This window comes from Salvia splendens, unplaced genomic scaffold (genome assembly GCF_004379255.2).
Source record: "Salvia splendens isolate huo1 unplaced genomic scaffold, SspV2 ctg1142, whole genome shotgun sequence".
Lineage (NCBI taxonomy): Eukaryota > Viridiplantae > Streptophyta > Magnoliopsida > Lamiales > Lamiaceae > Salvia > Salvia splendens.
Window position 1 is genome coordinate 1 of NW_024598692.1, and position 21,938 is coordinate 21,938.

The 21,938-nt window shown below is 41.5% G+C and overlaps 2 protein-coding genes across 2 annotated transcripts; both read left to right on the forward strand.

Moving 5' to 3' along the window:
- The first annotated feature begins 5,645 nt into the window (after positions 1-5,645).
- On the forward strand, positions 5,646-9,106 carry LOC121788780 (receptor-like protein 33). Its single transcript, XM_042187389.1, has 3 exons — positions 5,646-6,345; positions 7,723-8,912; positions 9,071-9,106. Exons 1-3 carry the CDS (start codon positions 5,646-5,648, stop codon positions 9,104-9,106), a joined length of 1,926 nt encoding a protein of 641 aa, XP_042043323.1.
- Positions 9,107-19,079: 9,973 nt separating this feature from the next.
- Positions 19,080-21,584, forward strand: LOC121788775 (receptor-like protein 34). The gene has a single exon (XM_042187385.1). The coding sequence runs from the start codon at positions 19,080-19,082 to the stop codon at positions 21,582-21,584; it is 2,505 nt and encodes an 834-aa protein (XP_042043319.1).
- The last annotated feature ends 354 nt before the right edge of the window (positions 21,585-21,938 follow it).

The window sequence follows — 21,938 nt, forward strand, 5'->3', positions numbered from 1 at the left end:
CTCGAACTTTGGTGCCTTTTTCAACACCTTGAGAACGGCAGTTGCTTTTCGGCTGCTTGGGAAAGGAATCGATTCAGTGCGGCTAGGACATCCGGTTAGCCTTTGCACGTCATGTATGGACTTCGCATTGCCATGTTTCTGAACGACTTGAACTTTTGAGGGGTTTGCCTTGAGTCGTCCTTTGAAACCCAACAACCAGAAACTTTCCCGAATCTACCAAAAGGTACACTTTTTGGGGATTAAGTTTGAGGTGGCTTTCTTGAGCACGTTGAGAGTGGACTTGAGGTTGTTCGTACTCCGAAGTGCTTTTGCTTTTGACGACTATATCGTCAACATACACTTCGACCTCCTTTCCAATCAGGTGCCGAAAAGCTTGTCTACCATCCTTTGATAAGTGGCTCCGCATTCTTTAAACCGAATGCATCTTTTTATAAGCGAAAATGCCGAAATCAGTAATGAAGGCCGTTTTTGAAGCGTCAATCTCATCCATTAAAACTTGATGAATCCTTTGTACAGATCAAGAAAACAAAAAAATTTCAAAGCCTATCAAGCTTCTACTTTTTTATCTATGTTCGGAAGGGGATAGCAATCTTTGGGACAGTGCTTATTTAGATCGGTGAAATCTATGCACATCCGCCATCCTCCTTCCTTTTCTTGATCATGACAGGATTGGCCACCCACGAAGGATACTTCACTTCGAATAACACATCCGCCTTCAATAATTGACGGACTTCGTCATGGATGACTTGACTTCGTTCTGCCGCAAAGAGTCTTTGCTTCTGTTTTATCGGCCGGACTGAAGGATCAATATTTAACCGATGAGTGATTACCTCGGGGGGCACTCCGGTCATGTCCAACGGAGACCATGCAAAGACGTCTTTATACTCCTTGAGGAGCTGGATGGTTTTTTCCCGAAGTAGGGGCGTTCCCGCGAAGCCGATCTTAACCGTTCTGGATGGATCGTCTTCGTACAGCTGAACTGTCATCGAGTTCAGCTCCGGTATGACTTCGGTCATCGCCTCTGACTCCGGCTGCTGTGATTGCTATGCTTGGTGGTGCCGATCTGACTGCTCGGCACTTCTAAGCGCAATTTGCAGACATTCCTTTGCTCTCTTTTGGTCACCTCGGATGACCGCTATCCCTCCTTTAGTAGGGATCTTGATGGTGAGGTGATAGGTGGAGCAAACGGCCCGAACTGTGTTGAGCCAGTCTCTTCCCAGGATGACGTTGTACGGGGACCGAGCTTTCACCACGAAAAACTCAATCATCGTACTGGAGCTAGTAGGCGCTTCCCCACCGTGATCGGAAGGCTGATAATACCTTCAGGGCGGGTGTCCTCCTGGGTGAAGCTCTTCAGGGGAAGCGGAGCCGGACTGAGCCGAGCTGGGTCCACTTCTAGTTTGTCGAAGCACTCTTTAAAAAGAATGCTAACCGACGCTCCTGTATCCACAAACACCCTGTGGATCAGTTTGTTTGCCACTCCGGCTTGGATGACAATGGCGTCTTGGTGAGGAGAGATGGCCGGGACGGGATCAGCAGCCGAGAACGTAATCACTTCGTCCTGCTTCAGCCTTTATGCGTTGGCTCCTCTCGATTGGAGCCTCTGCGTTCTGACTTTAGGGACGACTTGGTCTTCCCGGCAGGGAGCGCGTCAATAGTCTGGATTACTCCATCATATTGCGGCTCGTCATCGTCTTCGGGATCCGGCTGCCTTTTCGGATCCTGAGGAGCGCAGTTCGCACCACTCTGCTTTTTATTCTTCTTTGGCTGCTTACTTCGGTATTTTTTCAATGTCCCTGCCTTCACAAGAACATCGATACCTGCAGCCAAGTTTCTACACTCCTCAGTATCGTGACCGTGGTCTTGATGGTAGGAGCAGTAGTTATCCTGTGGTCGGCGCGCGGCTGATTTCGTCATCCGCTTTGGCTTTTCGAATAGGTCAGAGTGCAGTTCGAAAATTTCCGCTCTCGGCTTGTTCAGGTACGAACTGAGCGGGCGACTTCTCGGGATTGAGACGAGGTCCCAATCTGTCTTGCACCGGAGCCCTTTGAATTCTTTCAAATGGAGTCCGGCGAGGATGCCCCTGATCGCTATGATCGGGCTTCCTTCTGTCTCCTCGGGTCGATGAGCTGTCTAACGACCGTTTGCGACGGTCTGCCTCATCGGCCCGGGAGTACTGGTCCGCAATGTCCCACATTTCCTGAGCTGTCTGCGGACCGCACTCAACGAGCTTCCTGTAGAGAGCTCCGGGCAAGATTCCATTTTGGAATGCCGAGATGACAAGCAGATCGTTGAGATCGTCTACTTGCAGGCATTCCTTGTGGAATCTTGTCATAAAGTCGCTGATTTTTTCGTCGCGACCTTGACGAATGGAAAGCAGCTGAGCCGAAGTGATTCGGGCTTCCGCTTTCTGAAAGAACCTCCTGTGGAAGGCATCCATTAGATCTCGGTAAGATCTGATGCTGCCCTGGGGGAGGCTATCGAACCACCTTCTCGCGTTCCCGATGAGCAGCTCGGGAAACAGCTTGCACATGTGGACCTCGTTGAGACCCTGGTTCGCCATGTTATATTGATAGCGCCCCAAGAAATCGTGAGGGTCCACGAGCCGTCGTAAGTCATCGACGGAGTTCGGTAGTTCTGTGGTAGGGGAGTTCGGGTGATGTCGTCCGAGAACGGAGTCTTCAGTGCTCCGTACACGGCGAATCCGATATCTCGTCGGTATGGAGGAGATTGAGTTCTCCTGTGATTCCGGTACCGAGGAGGAGCTGGAATATGTGGGGGACGGGGATTCTTTCTCCTGGGAGATGCGACACTACTGCGGTAGTGACTTTCTTGTGCGGAGGGAGAAGGAGAATCCGTCGTTTTCGTCTCCGGCTGCTTTTGGCTTTTTCGCAGGAAGGTTAAGAATTCCTCCTGCTTCTCAGCCAAGAACAGCTTGACAGCCTCATTCAAATCGGGCTGCTGGGAAGACTCAGTGGGACGATTTTTTGGAGCGGCTTGTTCCTTCGCCATGAGAACTGGTGGTGGATTTATCCCTAGGCTGTTTCCCGACCTATGGGATGGATTGGCTTCCTCCTGGTTCTCACGGGCTGGAATACGGGTATTCTGCGATCTGGTATGCATTTTTTGGGTGGAAAAAATGGATCAAAAATTCGCTTTATCACAAATTTTGTTCTCTGCTTCCCACAGACGGCGCCAGTGATGATTCCGCGAATTATTGATGATGATAAATGCTCGTAAAAATAAATTACGACACGGTGAATTTACGTGGTTCGATTTACTGAAGTAAATCTACGTCCACGGGAAGAAGGGAGGGCAAGATTGTATTGCTTGATCTGGGATCCAGTGATGATTCCGCGAATTATTGATGATGATAAATGCTCGTAAAAATAAATTACGACACGGTGAATTTACGTGGTTCGATTTACTGAAGTAAATCTACGTCCACGGGAAGAAGGGAGGGCAAGATTGTATTGCTTGATCTGGGATTACAGCTTACAACACAGCCTTGCTATATGATTTTATCTCTAGAGAGCTTAACCCTTTTCTATCTGATCTAAGTTCTATTTATACATTGAACTAAGATCGTGGTTTGCAGCCCCACTAACAAGATCGTGGGCGAGCAATAAATGCTCAATAACTGCTTCATACCACTAAATAGATCGTGGGTATAGCGGAGGTCGTGGAGGCCTTTCATGAGTCCACTAACTCCTAGTTCGGTCGAATGCTGAGACCGAACTGCTGGACTTTACCGATCAGCTCTTGCCGATCTGAGAGGAGAGCTTGACTGGTCGGCTTTTACCGAGCTGTAGGCTGAGTCCGAACTCTTTGGTCGTGCCGAACTCTTTGGTGCCGAACAGATACTCTTTCTTGGGCTCTGGGCTGACGGGCCGTCACTGTTATTGGGCTTGCCATTAGGGTTTAGTTCGTACCCCATCAGAATGCGACTCAACTTATTTGGGACAGAGGGAATATATAAATATGAGATCCACATTCCACTAACTTTTCTTCATATTTCTTAAAACTCGTGTAGAATTAAACATGGACAATATTTCGGGGTCGGAGGGAGTATATAGAAAAACAAAGTCCAGATTTTGGTCTTAAAAATTGAGCGTGTAAGATGGGTAGAGAGAAAAACAAATCAAATTTTGTTGACTCTTTTCTAAAGTAAAAATATGAACATAGAAATAGATTATCGGCGCGTTGGCCCACTTGTGGATTTAACAAATGATAGAATCAAACAAACAGACAGCTCTAAATCAATTGTGGAAAAAGTGGGACTCTTCATTAGCCTCTCAAACATTAAAAACAGTAATATATGCTTGTAACATTTTAAATGTTCCAACTTCCAATACTATTGCAACACTTGAACATCATTTTTACATGAAATTTTGAAAAAAGTTAAACAGGCAAGCATATACTATTTGCTTTTGAAAAGCAGGTGCTGAGTTTTGACTTATTACAACGTATAAAATGGGTTAAGAAAAGTTAGTGAGCAACGAAGAAGCTGTCTTCATCCCATAATGCATATTTAAAGCAAGTGTTTAAACTCAAGTATTTTCAACCATAACATTTATCCTCTTCTTTGCAATGGCAGTTTCTTCACTTATGCGCCTCCTTTTCTTCTCCGTCTTCTTCATAACATAACATTTGTCGATGGCCAATGCCTCGATGATCAAAAAAAGTTGTTACTTGATCTCAGGAGCGAATTCAAATACTATAATTCTTCCATTCCACCGAGTTTTGTGGATTGGAATGAGACAGATGATTGCTGCGGATGGTTAGGTGATACGATGATGATAATGATTATTTTTATTATTATTATTATTATTATTAGTTAGTTAATTATAGATTTGCATATCTTTTCCATATCTTTTGTCTTGCTCATTAAGTTAGTATCCACTATTATAAATAGTGGACATTGTTATTCATATTATTAATTCAAGAAATATCAATTATCCTTCTATTTTACTTTCTCTTACTTTCTTTCCTTTCAAACGTGCAAAACGCACAAAATCATAATTTTGACGCCGGATTGATCGACGGGCAAAAGCTCCCGCGACGTTCGACGCAAAATCTACGAGTTAAGGAACTTCATCCTTAACAATTGGTGCTTTCATCGTGATCTCTTCCTCCGAATCGCTGTCTACATGTCGTACAGCTACACCGGATATCAACTCCGGCAGGCGGATTACCACCCATGGCAGCCCGTCGTATCTCAACCTCTGCTCCATCCGTGCAGAGCGTTAGATCAACAACCATCATATCCATATCCACAGGATGGGAGACTCCACCCACAACACCATCCCTACCAAGCCCGTCAACCCACTTCCTGGGACCCGCCATGGCTGCGCCAGGAAACTGCGTATCGGCAACCATCGTCCTACGAGCCAAATTCGTACTCGCCACCACCGCCCTCTTGTTGGAACCCACCAAGGTTGTGCACGCAGCAGGGATACTCTCAGCCTTATCAACCGCCTCAGCAGCCACACCACACCGCGCTCAGACAGCCCACTTGCTGGGACCCGCCATTGGTGCGCACGCAGCAGAGTTCTTCGACCTATGATCAACCGTCGTTGTTATATCCGCAACCTCCCGATCAACCGGATTGGCAATGTCTCCCAACGACTAATGATATCGGCCATATGGAGCCTCTCGACATGCCACGTGATCCAGTGACGCCGGAGTCTGAACCGAGCCTAACGGTGGCTGACTTGGCTTCACAGCTCGAGCGTTTGACTGCTATTGTCAGGGAATTGGGGTCTCAGATGGATTCACGTGAACGTTGCCCGGGTGATCCACACGCCGCAATGAGGCCGACAAGCCATCTCTCCACAGCCGCCCCACTGGCCGCTACAACTGATGTCTCGTCCATGAATCTGCCCCCGCCAGCTCCTTCGTGCAGCCCCGATATCAATGGAGATGAAGGCGAATTGTTAGACGATGACCCACTCCCACTAGCCGTGATCTCTCAGTCGGGCGACTCCAATACCATTCCAACATCGGTCCCTCATTTTGTACTTGTTGTTGTCCCCGGTTCTATAAAATTGGGGATTTCAGAGGGTGTGAAGCGCGACTGCTATAGTTCTTCTCTCGGCAAGAGTAGAGTTACAGAGAAATTTCTCAATTTGGATGATATAGGTTTTAATGATGACGCGAATCCAATTGATGGTGATGTTGCAAGAATGAATCATCGACCAACATCGCTTGACGGTGATAAACGGTGGATTCCTCCGCGCAAGGACACGTCGTGTTTGAGCATTATGGGACGCGTGGACAAGCTTCCCATTTTAACGATGAATTTTGGCAACCACAATAGTCATCCTTTGATGATTTTTGATGGAGGTGATGCAGGGAGACGCTCAACTATTCGGTGTATGTTTGATCCAGGAGGATTCCTCGACGCTCATCGTTGCTTCATGGTTCCCACCTTGAGGACAAGGTGGATTTCAACCGTGGGGGAGTTGATACGATGATGATAATGATTATTTTTATTATTATTATTATTATTATTAGTTAGTTAATTATAGATTTGCATATCTTTTCCATATCTTTTGTCTTGCTCATTAAGTTAGTATCCACTATTATAAATAGTGGACATTGTTATTCATATTATTAATTCAAGAAATATCAATTATCCTTCTATTTTACTTTCTCTTACTTTCTTTCCTTTCAAACGTGCAAAACGCACAAAATCATAATTTTGACGCCGGATTGATCGACGGGCAAAAGCTCCCGCGACGTTCGACGCAAAATCTACGAGTTAAGGAACTTCATCCTTAACATTAGGCATAGAATGTGATGACATCGGTCGGGTCACCAGTACAGCGAAGGCGTCTCCGGGGAAATTGGTGAGTCATCCCTTTTCCGGTTGACATACTTGTCAAAGCTTGACCTCTCAGACAACTATTTCAGCAAAAGTGAGATTCCTAACCAATTCCATCGCCTCCCAAATTTGGCAAACCTTGATTTGTCAAACTCTGGTTTCATGGGACCAATTCCATCCACGCTGGCCAACCTAACAGGCCTAGTTGAACTCTACTTATCAAGTGACTTCCTAACTGGTTCAGTTCCTACATTTCATAACTGCAATGGATAGACCTTAGTGATAATAATCAATCTAATGGGCTCACTTGCATTTTCAAGGTCTTACAAACCTCTCTAGTTTAGATTTAAGCCTAAATTCATTGAACGGCACCATTCCTCACCATCTTTTTACCCTGCCTTCAATTTCTTACCTTGATATATTCGACAATCAATTCAGTGGACAAATCAGTCCCATCATAAACCATTCCAACCTTTTTCGCGTAGATTTGAGTAGTAATAGGATAGGAGGTCCTATTCCTAACTTCTTCTTCTTCTTCTTCTTCTTCTTCTTCTTCTTCTTCTTCTTCTTCTTCTTCTTCTTCTTCTTCTTCCAGTTTCAAAACATATCAATTCTCCGCCTTTCTGTTCAATGGCACTTTTAAACTGAATAAGATTCCAAGTTTTACAACAACCTGTCAGTTGACTCTACCAACATGACTTCAAGTTCGCAAGGGTATCTCCATTTAAATGTGTTACACATGTCATCTTGCAATATGTACGATTTCCCGGACCTTAGAAATGCAACCGCTTTGCTAAGTTTGGACCTCTCAAACAATCGCTTGCGAGGGGACATTCCTAGTTGGATTTGGGAAACCGAAAAGAGCTATTTGAACCTTTCTTTTAATCTTCTGACAGGTTTGAAAGAGCCTCCCATCTCTCCAAATTTCACTAATTCTGTTGTCTTGCTTGCGAACAATCGACTAACTCGAATGATTCCATCCTCCTTCTGCAATGCATCTTTACTTGTACTCGAATTGTCATTCAATAACTTGAGTGGTAGCATACCTCCTTGCCTAGTAAAAATATCTCTTGTGGTAGTGCTTAATCTTAGGGGAAACAAAATCAGTGGTGTTATCCCTGATCAATTTTCTAGTGAGTGTAGCCTACAAACCTTTGATGTTAGTAATAACAACTTAGAGGCGTTGAACGTTGGAAACAACAACCTCGAGGGTAGTTTCCCTTGCATGTTGCCGTTGAGCTTGCGTTCCAACAAATTCCAAGGAGACTTGAGATGTAGTAAGAGTTGGCCCAATCTTCAAATTTTGGATATATCTTCAAATGATTTCAGTGGTCGTCTGAATGTGCTAAACTTCTCAAGTTTAAGAGGAATGATGCTACAGAGTCCTACACATGCCAGGCTCAACCACTCTAACTCTACATTTTTAGGTGCCGATTCTTACTACCACGATGAGGTGAATTTAACCGTCAAAGGAACTGAAGTGAAGCTAGTGAAGATTTGGCCCGACTTTACATGCATTGATTTGTCTTCCAATCATTTTCAAGGAAAAATACCAGATGCAATTGCTAATCTCAGCTCACTTTATCTTCTCAATTTATCCCACAACTCTCTCACTCATGCAATCCCAACATCATTGGGTGCCTTGGCAGAGCTTGGGTCGCTCGACCTCTCTTCAAACAAGCTCACCGGGAGAATACCAGATGAGCTCACAAAACTCGATTTCCTATCATTTTTTAATGTGTCTTACAATCATCTCACTGGACCCATCCCAACTGGCCGTCAGTTTCAAACATTTACAGCAGATTCATATGTAGGAAACTCGGGGTTATCTGGATTCCCACTCAACGGAAGTTTCAACAACCGTCGCCCACCTGCTCCATCTCCATCAGAGGATTCAGAGCCAAAAGATGAGGAGATTGAGTGGGAATATGTGTTTGCTGCATTTGGTTATGTTGTGGGATTCGGAAGCTTTGCATGGACACTGTCATGTTGCAGAAGGTTGAGAGAAAGATACTTCGAGAAAATAGAAGAGATAACTGACAAGATATTCTATGAAAGAGGAAGGAGAAAAAGACATGAAAGAAGAGTAAGAAGAAGAAGAAGAGAAGAGACAAGAGGAGGAATGGGCTTAGGAGACATCATCACTAAAGGTTTACTGTGTAATTTGGCTTGTGTTTAATTAGCATAATAGTGTGGTGTGAACTTTTCTTTTTGCTATGTTTGTTTTTGTTGTTTCAAACTCAGAAATCTCTCACTCTCCTCTCTAATAAATCTGCTTGAAGAAGCAGAAATTATAGCAGTAATTTGCTTTGAATAAAAGAGAATAATATGAGAAAAGATGAAGACAGAGAGATGATCGAATGTAGAACTTCAATATCTGATTTGTGAATACAATCGATCTTAAATAGAGGAAAAAAACAACTAACTAACCACTAAACACGTACTGCATCAGTAACTCCACTAACACACTAACTTAGCCACTAAAAAGACTCCTAAAAAATAGCAACTAACTTGACTCTGGAAAGATACTGCAGAGAACAAGTCAAAGACTTGCTTTTACAGATTATTCGAATAACATAAACAGCAAATACTAAATTTGAAATGCTAAACTTAAAATTCAAAACCAAGTCTAATTCACTTCACCACATATCTCCTCCTTGAATTAGACTCTTGAACACACTCCAACTTCATGAATGAGTTGATTGAACCTGCTCACAGCAAGAGGTTTAGTAAACACATCAACAATTTGATCTTCTGTTTTGCAGTAGCTCAACTTCACTTCATCATCTTGCTGCACTTCTCTAAGATAGTAGAACCTTAGCTTGAAATGCTTTGTCTTTCCATGAAACACTGGATTTTGTGAAATAGCAATGGCTGCTTGGTTGTCCACATGTAGTATTGTTGGTCTGTTCTCCTTCATGCCCAGATCACACAACAATTTCCTTAGCCAAACAACATGTTTAGCAGCTGCCGTTGCTGCTACAAATTCTGCTTCTGCAGTGGATTGTGCAACTACTTCTTGCTTCTTTGTGCTCCATGAGAAGCATCCTGATCCTAAAGAGAAACAAAAACCTGTTGTACTCTTCATATCCTCTGCAGAACCACCCCAATCACTATCCACATAGCCAACCAGCTTCATTTCCTGAACTTCCATAAATCTCACCCCATAGCCTTGAGTTCCTTTCAAGTACCTAAGTACTCTCTTTGCTGCTGTGAGATGTTCTTCATTTGCACAGTGGAGAAATCGAGACAGAATACTCACAGCATGTTGAATATCTGGTCTAGTAGCTGTTAAATACATCAAGCATCCCACCATCTTCCTGTATTCACTTGCAAGTTCTGACTCCTGCTCGCTTCCCCTGTTCAACTTCTCCTTCTGATTTGCAGGAGTTGAAACCGACTTGCATTCACTCATATTGAAACGCTTCAGCACCTCCTTGGTATACTTCTTTTGACATAGAAAAATGTCACCTTTCTTCTGATGAACTTCCATGCCTAAGAAGTAAGCCATTTTTCCAAGATCAGTCATTTCAAACTCCTTCATTAACCCATCCTTCAGCTTCTGAATTTCACTCTCTTCATCTCCAGTAACTAACAGATCATCCACATAAATGGACACCACAACCAGACCACTCTTATTTTGTTTAAAATAAAGAGTCACTTCACTCAAGCTTTTCTGAAATCCGAGCTGTTGAAGATGAGCATCAATCTTGTTGTACCACGCTCTTGGAGCTTGCTTTAAACCATATAAAGCTTTGTTGAGTTTGTAGACTTTCTCCTCCTGACCTTCAACAATAAAACCATCAGGCTGGTTTACATAAATTTCCTCACTCAGCTCAACATTGAGGAAAGCTGATTTTACATCTAACTGGTAGACATTCCACCGTTTCTGAGCAGCAACAGCAAGTAGCAGTCTGATAGTATCCATTCTAGCAACTGGAGCAAATACATCAGAGTAATCAACACCACTTACTTGAGCATACCCTTTGACAACTAGCCTGGCTTTATATTTGTTCACCGTGCCATTTGGATTCAATTTTGTTTTGTAAATCCATTTGACACCTATAGCCTTTTTGTGTGAAGGCTTCTCCACCAGCTCCCAAGTATTGTTCTTGTTGATCATCATCAATTCCTCCTTCATGGCATTCAACCAATCTCCACTTGCTTTGGCTTCCTCTATGGAACCTGGTTCGATCAATGCAACATTACACCTTGCATAGATGTCACCAAGTGACCTGGTCCCTCTTACAGGTTCATGGTCGATTGATTCTTTAATCAGGAGCTCAGCTTCAACATCACCATTTTGCTCATTTTTGCTCTCCAATGCAGCCACTTCAGGAACTTCATTGATCTCTTTTTCATCTCCTGTCTCCTCCCACTTCTTATCTTCAAAAAAGGTCACATCTCTGCTTACAATAACCTTATTCTCTACTGGACAATACACTCTATAAGCCTTAGATTGTGAGCTATATCCCATAAATATTCCAGCCTTCCCTCTATGATCTAACTTGTCTCTTCCAATTGAATGAGTAAGATAGAAACATAAACAACCAAATACTCTTAGACTACTGACCTTTGGCTTGTAACCATGCCAAGCTTCAAATGGAGTGAGATTGGTAAGTGCTCTCGTTGGCAATATATTTAGCAAAAACACAGCAGTATTCACAGCTTCTGCCCAGAACGGTTTGGCCAACTGTTTCCCATGGAGCATACATCTTCCCATCTCCACGATGCTTCTATTTTTCCTTTCACTCACTCCATTTTGTTGAGGAGTGTAAGGAACAGTGAGTTGATGTCTAATACCAGCAGCTTCACATATTTCTTTGAGTCTGTTGGAGGTGTATTCACCTCCATTGTCTGTCCTCAAAATCTTGATTTTGCTGTTTGTCTCATTTTCCACCTCATGTTTGAACTTGAGGAAGACACCATCGACTTCGCCTTTTTGTTTCAGAAAGTATACCCAACAAAATCTTGTAGAATCATCTATGAAAGTCACAAAATACCTGCTCCCATTCAGAGACTTTTCTGGCATTGGACCACAAATATCCGAGTGCACCAGCTGAAGCTTTTCCCTCGCTCTCCAGCTTGATCTCTGAAATGGTTTCCTTGCAAATTTCCCTTGCAAGCAAGTCTCACAATCATCCATTCTTCCTTTTAACTAAGGCATATCCTCTGCAAGACCATTTCTTTGCATATACTCCAGGCCTTTGCAATGAAAATGGCCCATTCTCCTATGCCATAACTCCTCCTGTTCACCCTGCACACAGGCCATGGCTGTGCTCCCTCTTTTTGCAGGATCAAATGCAAAGACTTTATTTTGCATTGGAATTTTGAAGAGAAATTTCCCATCTTTGCTGGAAATGACACACCTTTGATTTTCGAAAGTCACACTCATTCCCTTCTCCACCAACTGTCCTACACTTAGAAGGTTTTGGTCTAATTTGGGAACAAAGTAGACATCAGATAACAACTTCATACCTTCAGTTCCTTCAAGCAATACATTGCCTTTGCCTTTTACTTCTAGCAATTCTCCATTCCCTATCTTCACAGTGATATCAAAATCTTTGTTGTCAATCTCAGTGAAGATAGCTTGGTTTCCAGACATGTGGTTTGAACACCCACTATCCACCAACCATCCTTCGCTTGTAGTTCCAGTGGCATGACACGAAGCAACAAACAATTGCTCCACTTCTCCTGTAGCAGCCTGTGCCTCTTCTTGTGGTGAGTTATTCCCCTTGCAAATCCTTTCAATATGGCCCATCTTTCCACATTTTCTGCATTTAACATCTGGTCGCCTCCAACATTTAAAGAACGGGTGACCGTTCTTCCCACAATGTTTGCAGGCTTCGTTACCACCTTTTCCAGGCTGAGATCCAGCAGCATAAGTTTTGGTGTCTGCCTTCTTTTTCCAGTTACTACCATGCTTCACCTTGGCTCGCATTGCACCTTCAATAGTTGATTCACCTGTCCTCAACATCTTCCTTTGCTCTTGTGCTTGAAGAGCACTCACAACTTCAGCAAATAACATCTCCGAGATTTCTTTGGTGTTCTCAAGAGAGGCTATTGTTGCTTCAAATTTTTCAGGCAACGAGCATAGGAGTTTTTCAATTAGCCTTTCATCTCCCAGATCAGTGCCTAACACAGCCAATTTGTTGGCTGTATCCAGTAGCTTATCTGCAAACTCTTGAATTGATTCACCATCCTTCATCTGCAGCCTTTCAAGTTCCCTTTTCAGATTCATCGCCTTCATGGCTTTGATTCTTTTGTTTCCTTCATACTCCTTCTTCAAGAACTCCCAAATACTCATAGCAGAATCTAGATGCATGATTCTGTTGAATATTATGGGAGTGACAGCAGCATAAAGACTGGATCTCGCCTTTGCTTTCCTGGTAACACGTTCCTTGTTAGCCCTGATTTGGGCTACTGTAGGATTGTCTCCCAAAGGAGGTACTTCGTAGTCATTCTCCACAGCCTCCCACAAGTCAGCCCCTTCCAAAAAGGCCTGCATCCTTATTTGCCAGATCTGGTAGTTGCTCCCATCAAGAATTGGAGGACCAGCACTCATGACTCCTGTAGCCATTGATCCAGTTTCCATCGCCCTTAAGATGCTAAATGCTCTGATACCACTATGTTGTTTCAAACTCAGAAATCTCTCACTCTCCTCTCTAATAAATCTGCTTGAAGAAGCAGAAATTATAGCAGTAATTTGCTTTGAATAAAAGAGAATAATATGAGAAAAGATGAAGACAGAGAGATGATCGAATGTAGAACTTCAATATCTGATTTGTGAATACAATCGATCTTAAATAGAGGAAAAAAACAACTAACTAACCACTAAACACGTACTGCATCAGTAACTCCACTAACACACTAACTTAGCCACTAAAAAGACTCCTAAAAAATAGCAACTAACTTGACTCTGGAAAGATACTGCAGAGAACAAGTCAAAGACTTGCTTTTACAGATTATTCGAATAACATAAACAGCAAATACTAAATTTGAAATGCTAAACTTAAAATTCAAAACCAAGTCTAATTCACTTCACCACAGTTTTTGTGTGATTCTGTCTTTGTAACATACTGTATCTTCTTTTATAAATAGATCAATCAATCTGTTGGTGTATGTGTCAATTTGGAGTTTTGATAAGACCATATCGGCCTCTTTGCAATATACACAGTAATGTTAGAAATTTGGGCTTCCACCTGACTAATTTAATGTATATGACTATCTTTCAGTTGTCCAATTAAAGTGATCCATTGAAGATTAAGTTTTGGGATAAAAGTGTATGTATTCGTTATGAAAATAAGTATAGATATCATATGAGATTTTCTATTTGATGAGGGACTGAATAGAAAATAAAGGGTCTTATATTTATATAAATATAAGATTAGGTTATGGTCCCCAGAAGTTCAGAAGAACATTCGATATCTCTGTATTCTCTCGGCAGACTATTGCAAAGAATGTCTATGATCGTTTGGAAGATCCATAGCCTCTGCAATGCAATTCAACCTTTCAATTCGTTATGGATTAAGGTAAGCTTCCGCTCTACAGTTTATGTTCCTTCTCCATCGTTCTCGGTTAATCATCATAGAAAGCTTTATGCAATTGTTCACTCAATTATTCCAACAAATAATACTTATAATTAAACAAAACTACAACATAATCAAATCTAAAATGAAATATCTTTACTCTCTCTTACTTTATTCTATCTTCACTTCTATACTTTATCCTCCCTCCAACGTTATTTCCTCTCCACTTAACCCACTAAACAACACTTTCTTATTTTCCGTGTTAAAAAGAAGTGTCTCACTTGAAGCGGGACAAAGAGAGTATATACTAGTGCAGACTAAGAATTCACATATATCATTAGATTACAAAATGGAAGGCTAGAATTATGTTGCACGAACATATCACTTTCTCTCACCATAAATATATCTCAAAACTTTTAGTTCCATATAATCGATATTCAATAACACTGAAGCAAACTATAATATTTTGTATAATATAATCGAAAGGAAAAAAAAGAAAAAGGAAAAAAAATGAGGTTTGATTGAAATATTAAATTTTGGATATTAATACATAAGATATGCAAGTGTGTTTACAAATGCGTGCAACATGGGTAGAGATTAATGGTGGAGTATTTGGAAAGAGGATTAAACATTATTTAATTTTGCTAACTCATTAAAAGTGAACATAAAGAGAGGTTATCGGATCAAATTACACGCCGACACTCTCTCAATCAAATTGTGGAAAAAAGTGGGACTTATTATTACACTCTCAATCAGTACAACAGTAATGCTTATATTTCAAAATTAAAGAAACATATTCCATGTATGCAGGGACGAAGCTATATGGAGGTGGGGTCCAATTTTATAAGATTTTAATAGGAATATATTAACATTTTTATATTTTTAAATATAGTTTTATTTAACTAAATTTGAGAAATTAAAATTTATCTCATGTTATAACTTTAATATTATGGTCAATTTGTTTATTTAACTTTATTATTCCTATTCTTTACGATTAATATAAAAAGTTAAAATAAAAGAAAAATTTGTCAAATAATCACTAATGATACTCAAATTTCGGTCTCTCCCATACTTTCTAAACTGAATTATAAATCACAACTTTTGCAATTTTCGCAATTATCTTCGTTATTTCTTTGGCAAAATATGATATGATGTCGTAATGGATTTTAAACATGACACCAACCATATAATCATGTACAACAAGAGAGATTTAACATTCCCAAAATAGTTATAACAATTCCATGTATTTAAAATAGGTTGCCTCATTATCGTTTATTTCACCATGTCCATAAAGGACATGGATGAGATAATTGAAGAGGCAAACTTCGTGATTTAGGGCATCATTAACCCGTCCCCATTTCCGGCCCCAAGTCCCCTCCACGTCATCATTCCTCTACAGTTGCGGCCCAGGCCCCAACTGCTGTAACCCTGCAGGTTGCGGCCCGGGCCGCAACTAATAAATGACACTATTCACAACTCCAACCTATTTAACTCGTAAACGCAATTCGTTGAACAATTGAAACAGGGAAAATGCATTGTTCATTAGAAATTAACATTACATTATTAGACGAAGCAAATTTGAAATACAAGAAACCCGGACCACGACTACTACTTCTTCATTTGGGCGCGAAGGTAGGCGATCATCTCACGGTACAACTCGATCTCCTCGTCCGACATCTTCAATGTATCCCTCGATGTCAACTCCGTCAGCTGGCTCATCCGCCATGTAATATTCATCTCCGACAAAGTGTCGGTCATCTTATCCAGAGACGGATTGGTCGGCGGTGGCACCATAGCAGAGCTGCTCGCAGCTGCCTTCCCCTTTGCTTTCCTCTTGGCCGCCTTTGTTCCTGTCGGGCGGCTCTGAATGCTAGGAGAGGAGCAGAAGACATCGTCGTCCGTCACGTTGAGGTCGATCGCCGGACCTCCTTCGCTCGAAGAGTAGTTTCCGGAGGCGGAAACTTTGGTTCTCTTCGCCGCCCCAGTTGCCGCCGGCTCGGCACCGCTGGTGTACTTCGGGCTCTTCTCGACGAGCTTCCAAACTTCGAAGTACTTGAAGGTCTTCTTCCCGTCAGTGAAGAACGCATCCTTCGCCTTCTCGACGAGGTCCGCCTCGCTGTGCCCGCTCGGCCACATACGGACTACGTTGGCCCACTTTCCGTTCCACTTGCTCATATCCGCCTGGACCCGGCCCCAATGCTTGTGCAGCTTCACGTAGCTACGCTCGATCGACCCTTCCGGACGGCCAGCGTTATATTTCTGCGCAATCCGCTCCCAAAAAGCCTTGCCGGTCTGCTGGTTGCCGATGATAGGATCCTCGGCGACGTCGATGTAGTTCCTCGCAAGCCACATTGTCTCGTGCGGAGTGTACTTCTTCGGCCCATCCTCCTCCCCGACCTTCTCCTTTCCCCGCTCTTGAGCGGGCTCCATCTCACTAAGCTCGAACTCTTCGGTGTTGATCGGCGATGTAATGTCGACGTTGCTACCGACTCCCGGACTAGGCTGTGTCTGCTATGGTTGCGACGACGGTATGTACCAATTGTTCGAGTTAACGAACTCCTCCATCTCATGTTGATCGCTGTTGAACCAATCCATTGGCGCCGAAACAAAGGGTATAATAGAGTATTGAAATGGAACGCGGGATTCAAATGGATGGAACGCATGCTCGTATTTATAGATAGGGATGTCAATCGGGCTGGCCCGTCGGGTTTCGGGCCAACCCTACTCGGGTTGCGGGTCAATCGGGTGCGGGCTAATCGGGTTGTGATTTATTTCGGGTTATAAAAGCTCAGCCCTAACCCTAAAAGCTCGGGTTTCGGGCTAGCCCAGCGGATTAATCGGGTTGGTACCGATAATATTAACGTGCGATCAATCCAATAAATAATGATTAAAATTACTAATATTCATACAATGTAAAATATTTAATTATGATATATTTGAGATATATGCTTAAACTCAATCATAAACATGATCAAATACTAATATTTGAGATATTTCGTAGAATTTTAATGCATGTTTTAGAAATTTAAATATTTTTTTGTGAATTTGAAGTTTTTAATTTATTTATCAATTATTATATTAATAAAAATTTAATATATAATTTGTATATTTAATGTAAAATTGAAAGTTATTTTTTAGTTAATATTAATCAATGAAATGTCGAATTAGGAGTAAAAAAATAGAATAATAGAAATTTTATCGGGTTTTCGGGCCAGCCCATCGGGTTTTCGGGTCTGGCCCTTATGGGTTGCGGGTTAATCGGGTGCGGGCTAATCGGGTTTTGATTTTATCGGGCTAGAAATTTCCAACCCTAACCCTATAAATTTGGCGGGCTATTCGGGCCAGCCCACGGGTTACGGACTATATTGACATCCCTATTTATAGACATCGAATTAAAAAAAAAATGGATTTGCGGCCCGGCCCAAAGAGCGTGTAACGCTGGGCCGGGACGCGGGACATGCGGCCCGTCACCGTGCAACCCCGTCCCGGGCCGGGACGCGGGACGCTCCCCAGGCCAGGAACGCCGCCCCGGGACGGGCCTGAGCCGTGCCGCCCTTCCGTGTAATGCATGGGACGGGCAGGGACTCGCGATTTGCGGCCCGGCCCATGGCGTTACAGATGCTCTTATAGTCCAATTTTTAACAACCTTTCGTCAACGTTGGAAATTCCGACAGCCATGTGAACAATGATTTCACCCAAAATTCAATGTGCGATGTGATTAATCAAAATTAAAACTTGTGATTTTAAGATTTTTTATTTTCAAACATTATGAAACTATTTTCAAAAGATTTCCAACGATGCATCTAAAATTATACTCCCTCCGTCCCTTAAAATTTTGTCACATTTTGAAGTGAAGAAAAAGTAAAGTAAAAGAAAGAATTATGTAGAGAAGATTCTCCTCTACATAATTCTCTCTCTTACTTTACTTTCTCTCAACTCTAACTATTTTATATCATTTTTTTAAAATGAAGGTGAAAAAGAAGTGTCTCGCTTATCTTGGGACGAGGGGAGTATTTCGTTTTCCAAACGTTATCAAACTATTCAAATAAAAGTAAACTATGCTATTTAAATAGCTATTAATATGAAAAACAATGAGTGGATTTTGGACTAAAAAAATTGCGCGTGTAAGATGGGTAAAGAGAACAACTAATCAAATTTTGTTCTCTTTTTTAAAGTAAAAATATGAACAGAAAAAAGGTTATTAGCGCGTTGGCCTACCAATGAAATTGTAGTCTATCAGTTAATAGAAATAGTTTTGCTTGAAAAAAGTTCATTAGTCTCTCAATTATTATAAACAGTTATGCTTGTAACATTTTAAATGTGAAAAAAGTGGGACTCTTCATTACTCTCTCAATTATCATAAACAGTTATGCATGAACGTTTTAAATGATCTCATACTATTACAACACTTACTCAATAAATTTAATTCATTTGAGCCTAAATATTTAGTTTGACTCAAAATCAAAAATAATTTTCTTGAGGCTTCTTCTATTGTGAAATACTCCTAGTTCCTTAAGGCCGTAATATGGAAAATTATATACCACCACTACTATAAAAAGCAGGTGCTGAGTTTTGACTAATTATAACGTGTAAACTGTCTCGTTCATAAACCAAAATTGTAGTGAATTTTCGAAATATTTATATCCTCTTAGTACTTGCATATTTCAAGCAAGTGTCTAAACTCAAGTATATTTTCCCACCATAGTTTTCACCTCTTCATTGTAATGTCTCTTTCAATACTTGTCCGCTTCCTTTTTTTGGTCTTCTTCATATTATTTGTCGATGGCCAATGCCTCGATGATCAACAAAAGTTGTTACTTGAGCTCAAGAGCGAATTCAAATTCAACTCCTCCATTTCACATGGTTTTGAGCATTGGAATGGGACAGGTGATTGTTGCGAATGGAAGCTCGTGAGATGCGATGACTCGGGTCACGTTAACGGTTTGTTCCTCAACAGCGAGGGCATCTCCGGCAGAATTGGTGAGTCATCAGCTCTTTTCCGGTTGACATACTTGTCGTGGCTTGACCTCTCATCCAATGACTTCACCACAAGCGATATTCCTAACCAATTCCATCGTCTCCCAAATTTGGCATTCCTTTATATGTCAGAGTCTGGTTTCAAGGGACCAATTCCATCCACGTTGGGCAACCTAACTCAGCTACTTTTTCTCGACTTATCAAGAAACTTCCTCACTGGTTCGATTCCTTCATTGCATAACTGCAAGAATCTTGAATCCATAAAGCTTAGTGATAATAATCTAATGGGCTCACTTTCTCACTTGCATTTTCAAGGTCTTACAAACCTCAGTAGTTTAGATCTAAGCCACAATTCATTGAACGGCACAATTCCTCACCATCTTTTTGTTCTACCCTCAATTCATGATCTTCATCTGTCCAACAACCAATTCAGTGGACAAATCGAAGAAATGTCCATTGTAGACCACACTAACCTTTTTTTGTTAGATTTGAGTGGTAATAGGATTGGAGGTTCTATCCCTAACTTCTTCTTCCAGCTTCAAAACATGTGGATTCTCATGCTTTCTGACAACTTGTTCAATGGCACTTTTGAACTTAATAAGATCCAAAGTCTTACACGTCTTTGGGAACTTACTCTTTCAAACAACAACATATCAGTTGACACGACCAACATGAGTTCAAGTTCAAACTTAAATGTATTGCACATGTCATCCTGCAATCTGCATGATTTCCCAAATCTTAGAAATTTATCCTATTTGACAGATTTGGACCTCTCAAACAATCATTTGCGAGGGGATATTCCTAGTTGGATTTGGGGATCTGGAATGAACTCTTTGAACCTTTCTCTTAATCTTCTCACAGATTTGCAAAAGCCTTACCATATACCTACTTCTCTTCAAGCACTAGACTTACACTCTAACCTTTTGAGTTGTGAGTTTCCCTTACTCCGTCCAGACGCAAACGCAAACGAATCTGATTATGATTTTGCCAATTTCTTGTTTCTCGCAAACAATAGGCTAATCGGAGTAATTCCAACCTCTATATGCAGTATATCAAAACTTATGGTTCTCGACTTGTCTTTCAGTAACTTAAACGGTAGCATACCTCCCTGCCTACTGCAAGAAAGTTATTACCTTAAAGTGCTCAATCTTAGGGGAAACAACTTTAGTGGTGTTATCTCCGATACATTTAATTGGCAGTGTGGGCTAAAAACCTTTGATGTTAGTGACAACAACTTAGGAGGGAAGATTCCCAAGTCTTTGGCAAATTGTGTAGAATTAGCGGTGATGAATGTTGGAAACAACAAGTTTGATGATAGTTTCCCTTGCATGGTGCTGCCGGAGAGCTTGAAGGTTCTTGTGTTGCGCTCCAACAGATTCCATGGAGAGTTGAGATGTGGTAAGAGTTGGCCTGAGCTTCAAATTTTGGATATATCTTCAAATCATTTAAGTGGCACTCTGGATTCCCTAAACTTCTCAAGCTGGAGACGAATGATGCTACAAAGTCAGGCACATTTAAGGCGTTCAGCCTCCGATATTTTAAGTGCAAGTTATTTATATCGGGATGAGGTGTCACTAACTTTGAAAAATGTAGAGGTGAAGCTTGTGAAGATTTGGCCTGACTTTACATGCATTGATTTGTCTTCCAATCATTTTGAGGGAGAAATACCAAATTCAATTGGTAATCTCACCTCACTCTATCTTCTCAACTTATCACACAACTCTCTCACTCATGCAATCCCAAGATCATTGGGTGCCTTGACAGAGCTTGGGTCGCTCGACCTCTCTTCAAACAAGCTCACCGGGAGAATACCAGATGAGCTCACAAAACTCGATTTCCTATCATTCTTGAATCTGTCTTACAATCATCTCACTGGACCCATCCCAACTAGCAGCCACTTTCAAACGTTTTCAGCGGATTCATTTGAAGGAAATGCGGGGTTATCTGGATTCCCACTCAACGGAAGTTTCAACAACCGTCGTCCACCAGGTCCATCGCCATCAGAGGATTCAGAACCAAAAGATGAGGAGATTGAGTGGGAATATGTGTTTGCTGCGTCTGGTTATGTTGTGGGAATAGGATGCGTCGCGTGGACACTGTTATGTTGCAGAAGGTTGAGAGAAAGATACTTTGAGAAGATAGAAGAGGTTGCTGACAAGATATTCTTTGAGAGAGGAAGGAGAAAAAGATATGAAAGAAGAGTAAGAAGAAGAGAAGAGAGGAATGCGGTTAGAAGAAGGCATCATCAGTGAGGTTGAGCAATGTGGTTTGTGTTTAATTAGCATATGGTGTGGTGTGAAGTTTTGTTTTAGCTATGTGTATTTCTTTTTGTGTGCTCCAAACTTCTATCGTGTGATTGTGTGTTTTGTAATATGCTGTTATTTCATTAATAGATCCAACAATTTAATTGAGTATGTGTCGATTTGGAGTTTATGTAAGATTAGATCGGTCACTGCAATGAACAATAATATTTAGAATAAAATAAAAAAATTCATATTAACCCTAAATTTATGCTCCTTCTGTCCCACTAAATTTATTTATTTCAATTTATAAATATTGTAATTATAATAATAATAATAATAATAATAATTATTATTATTTAAATA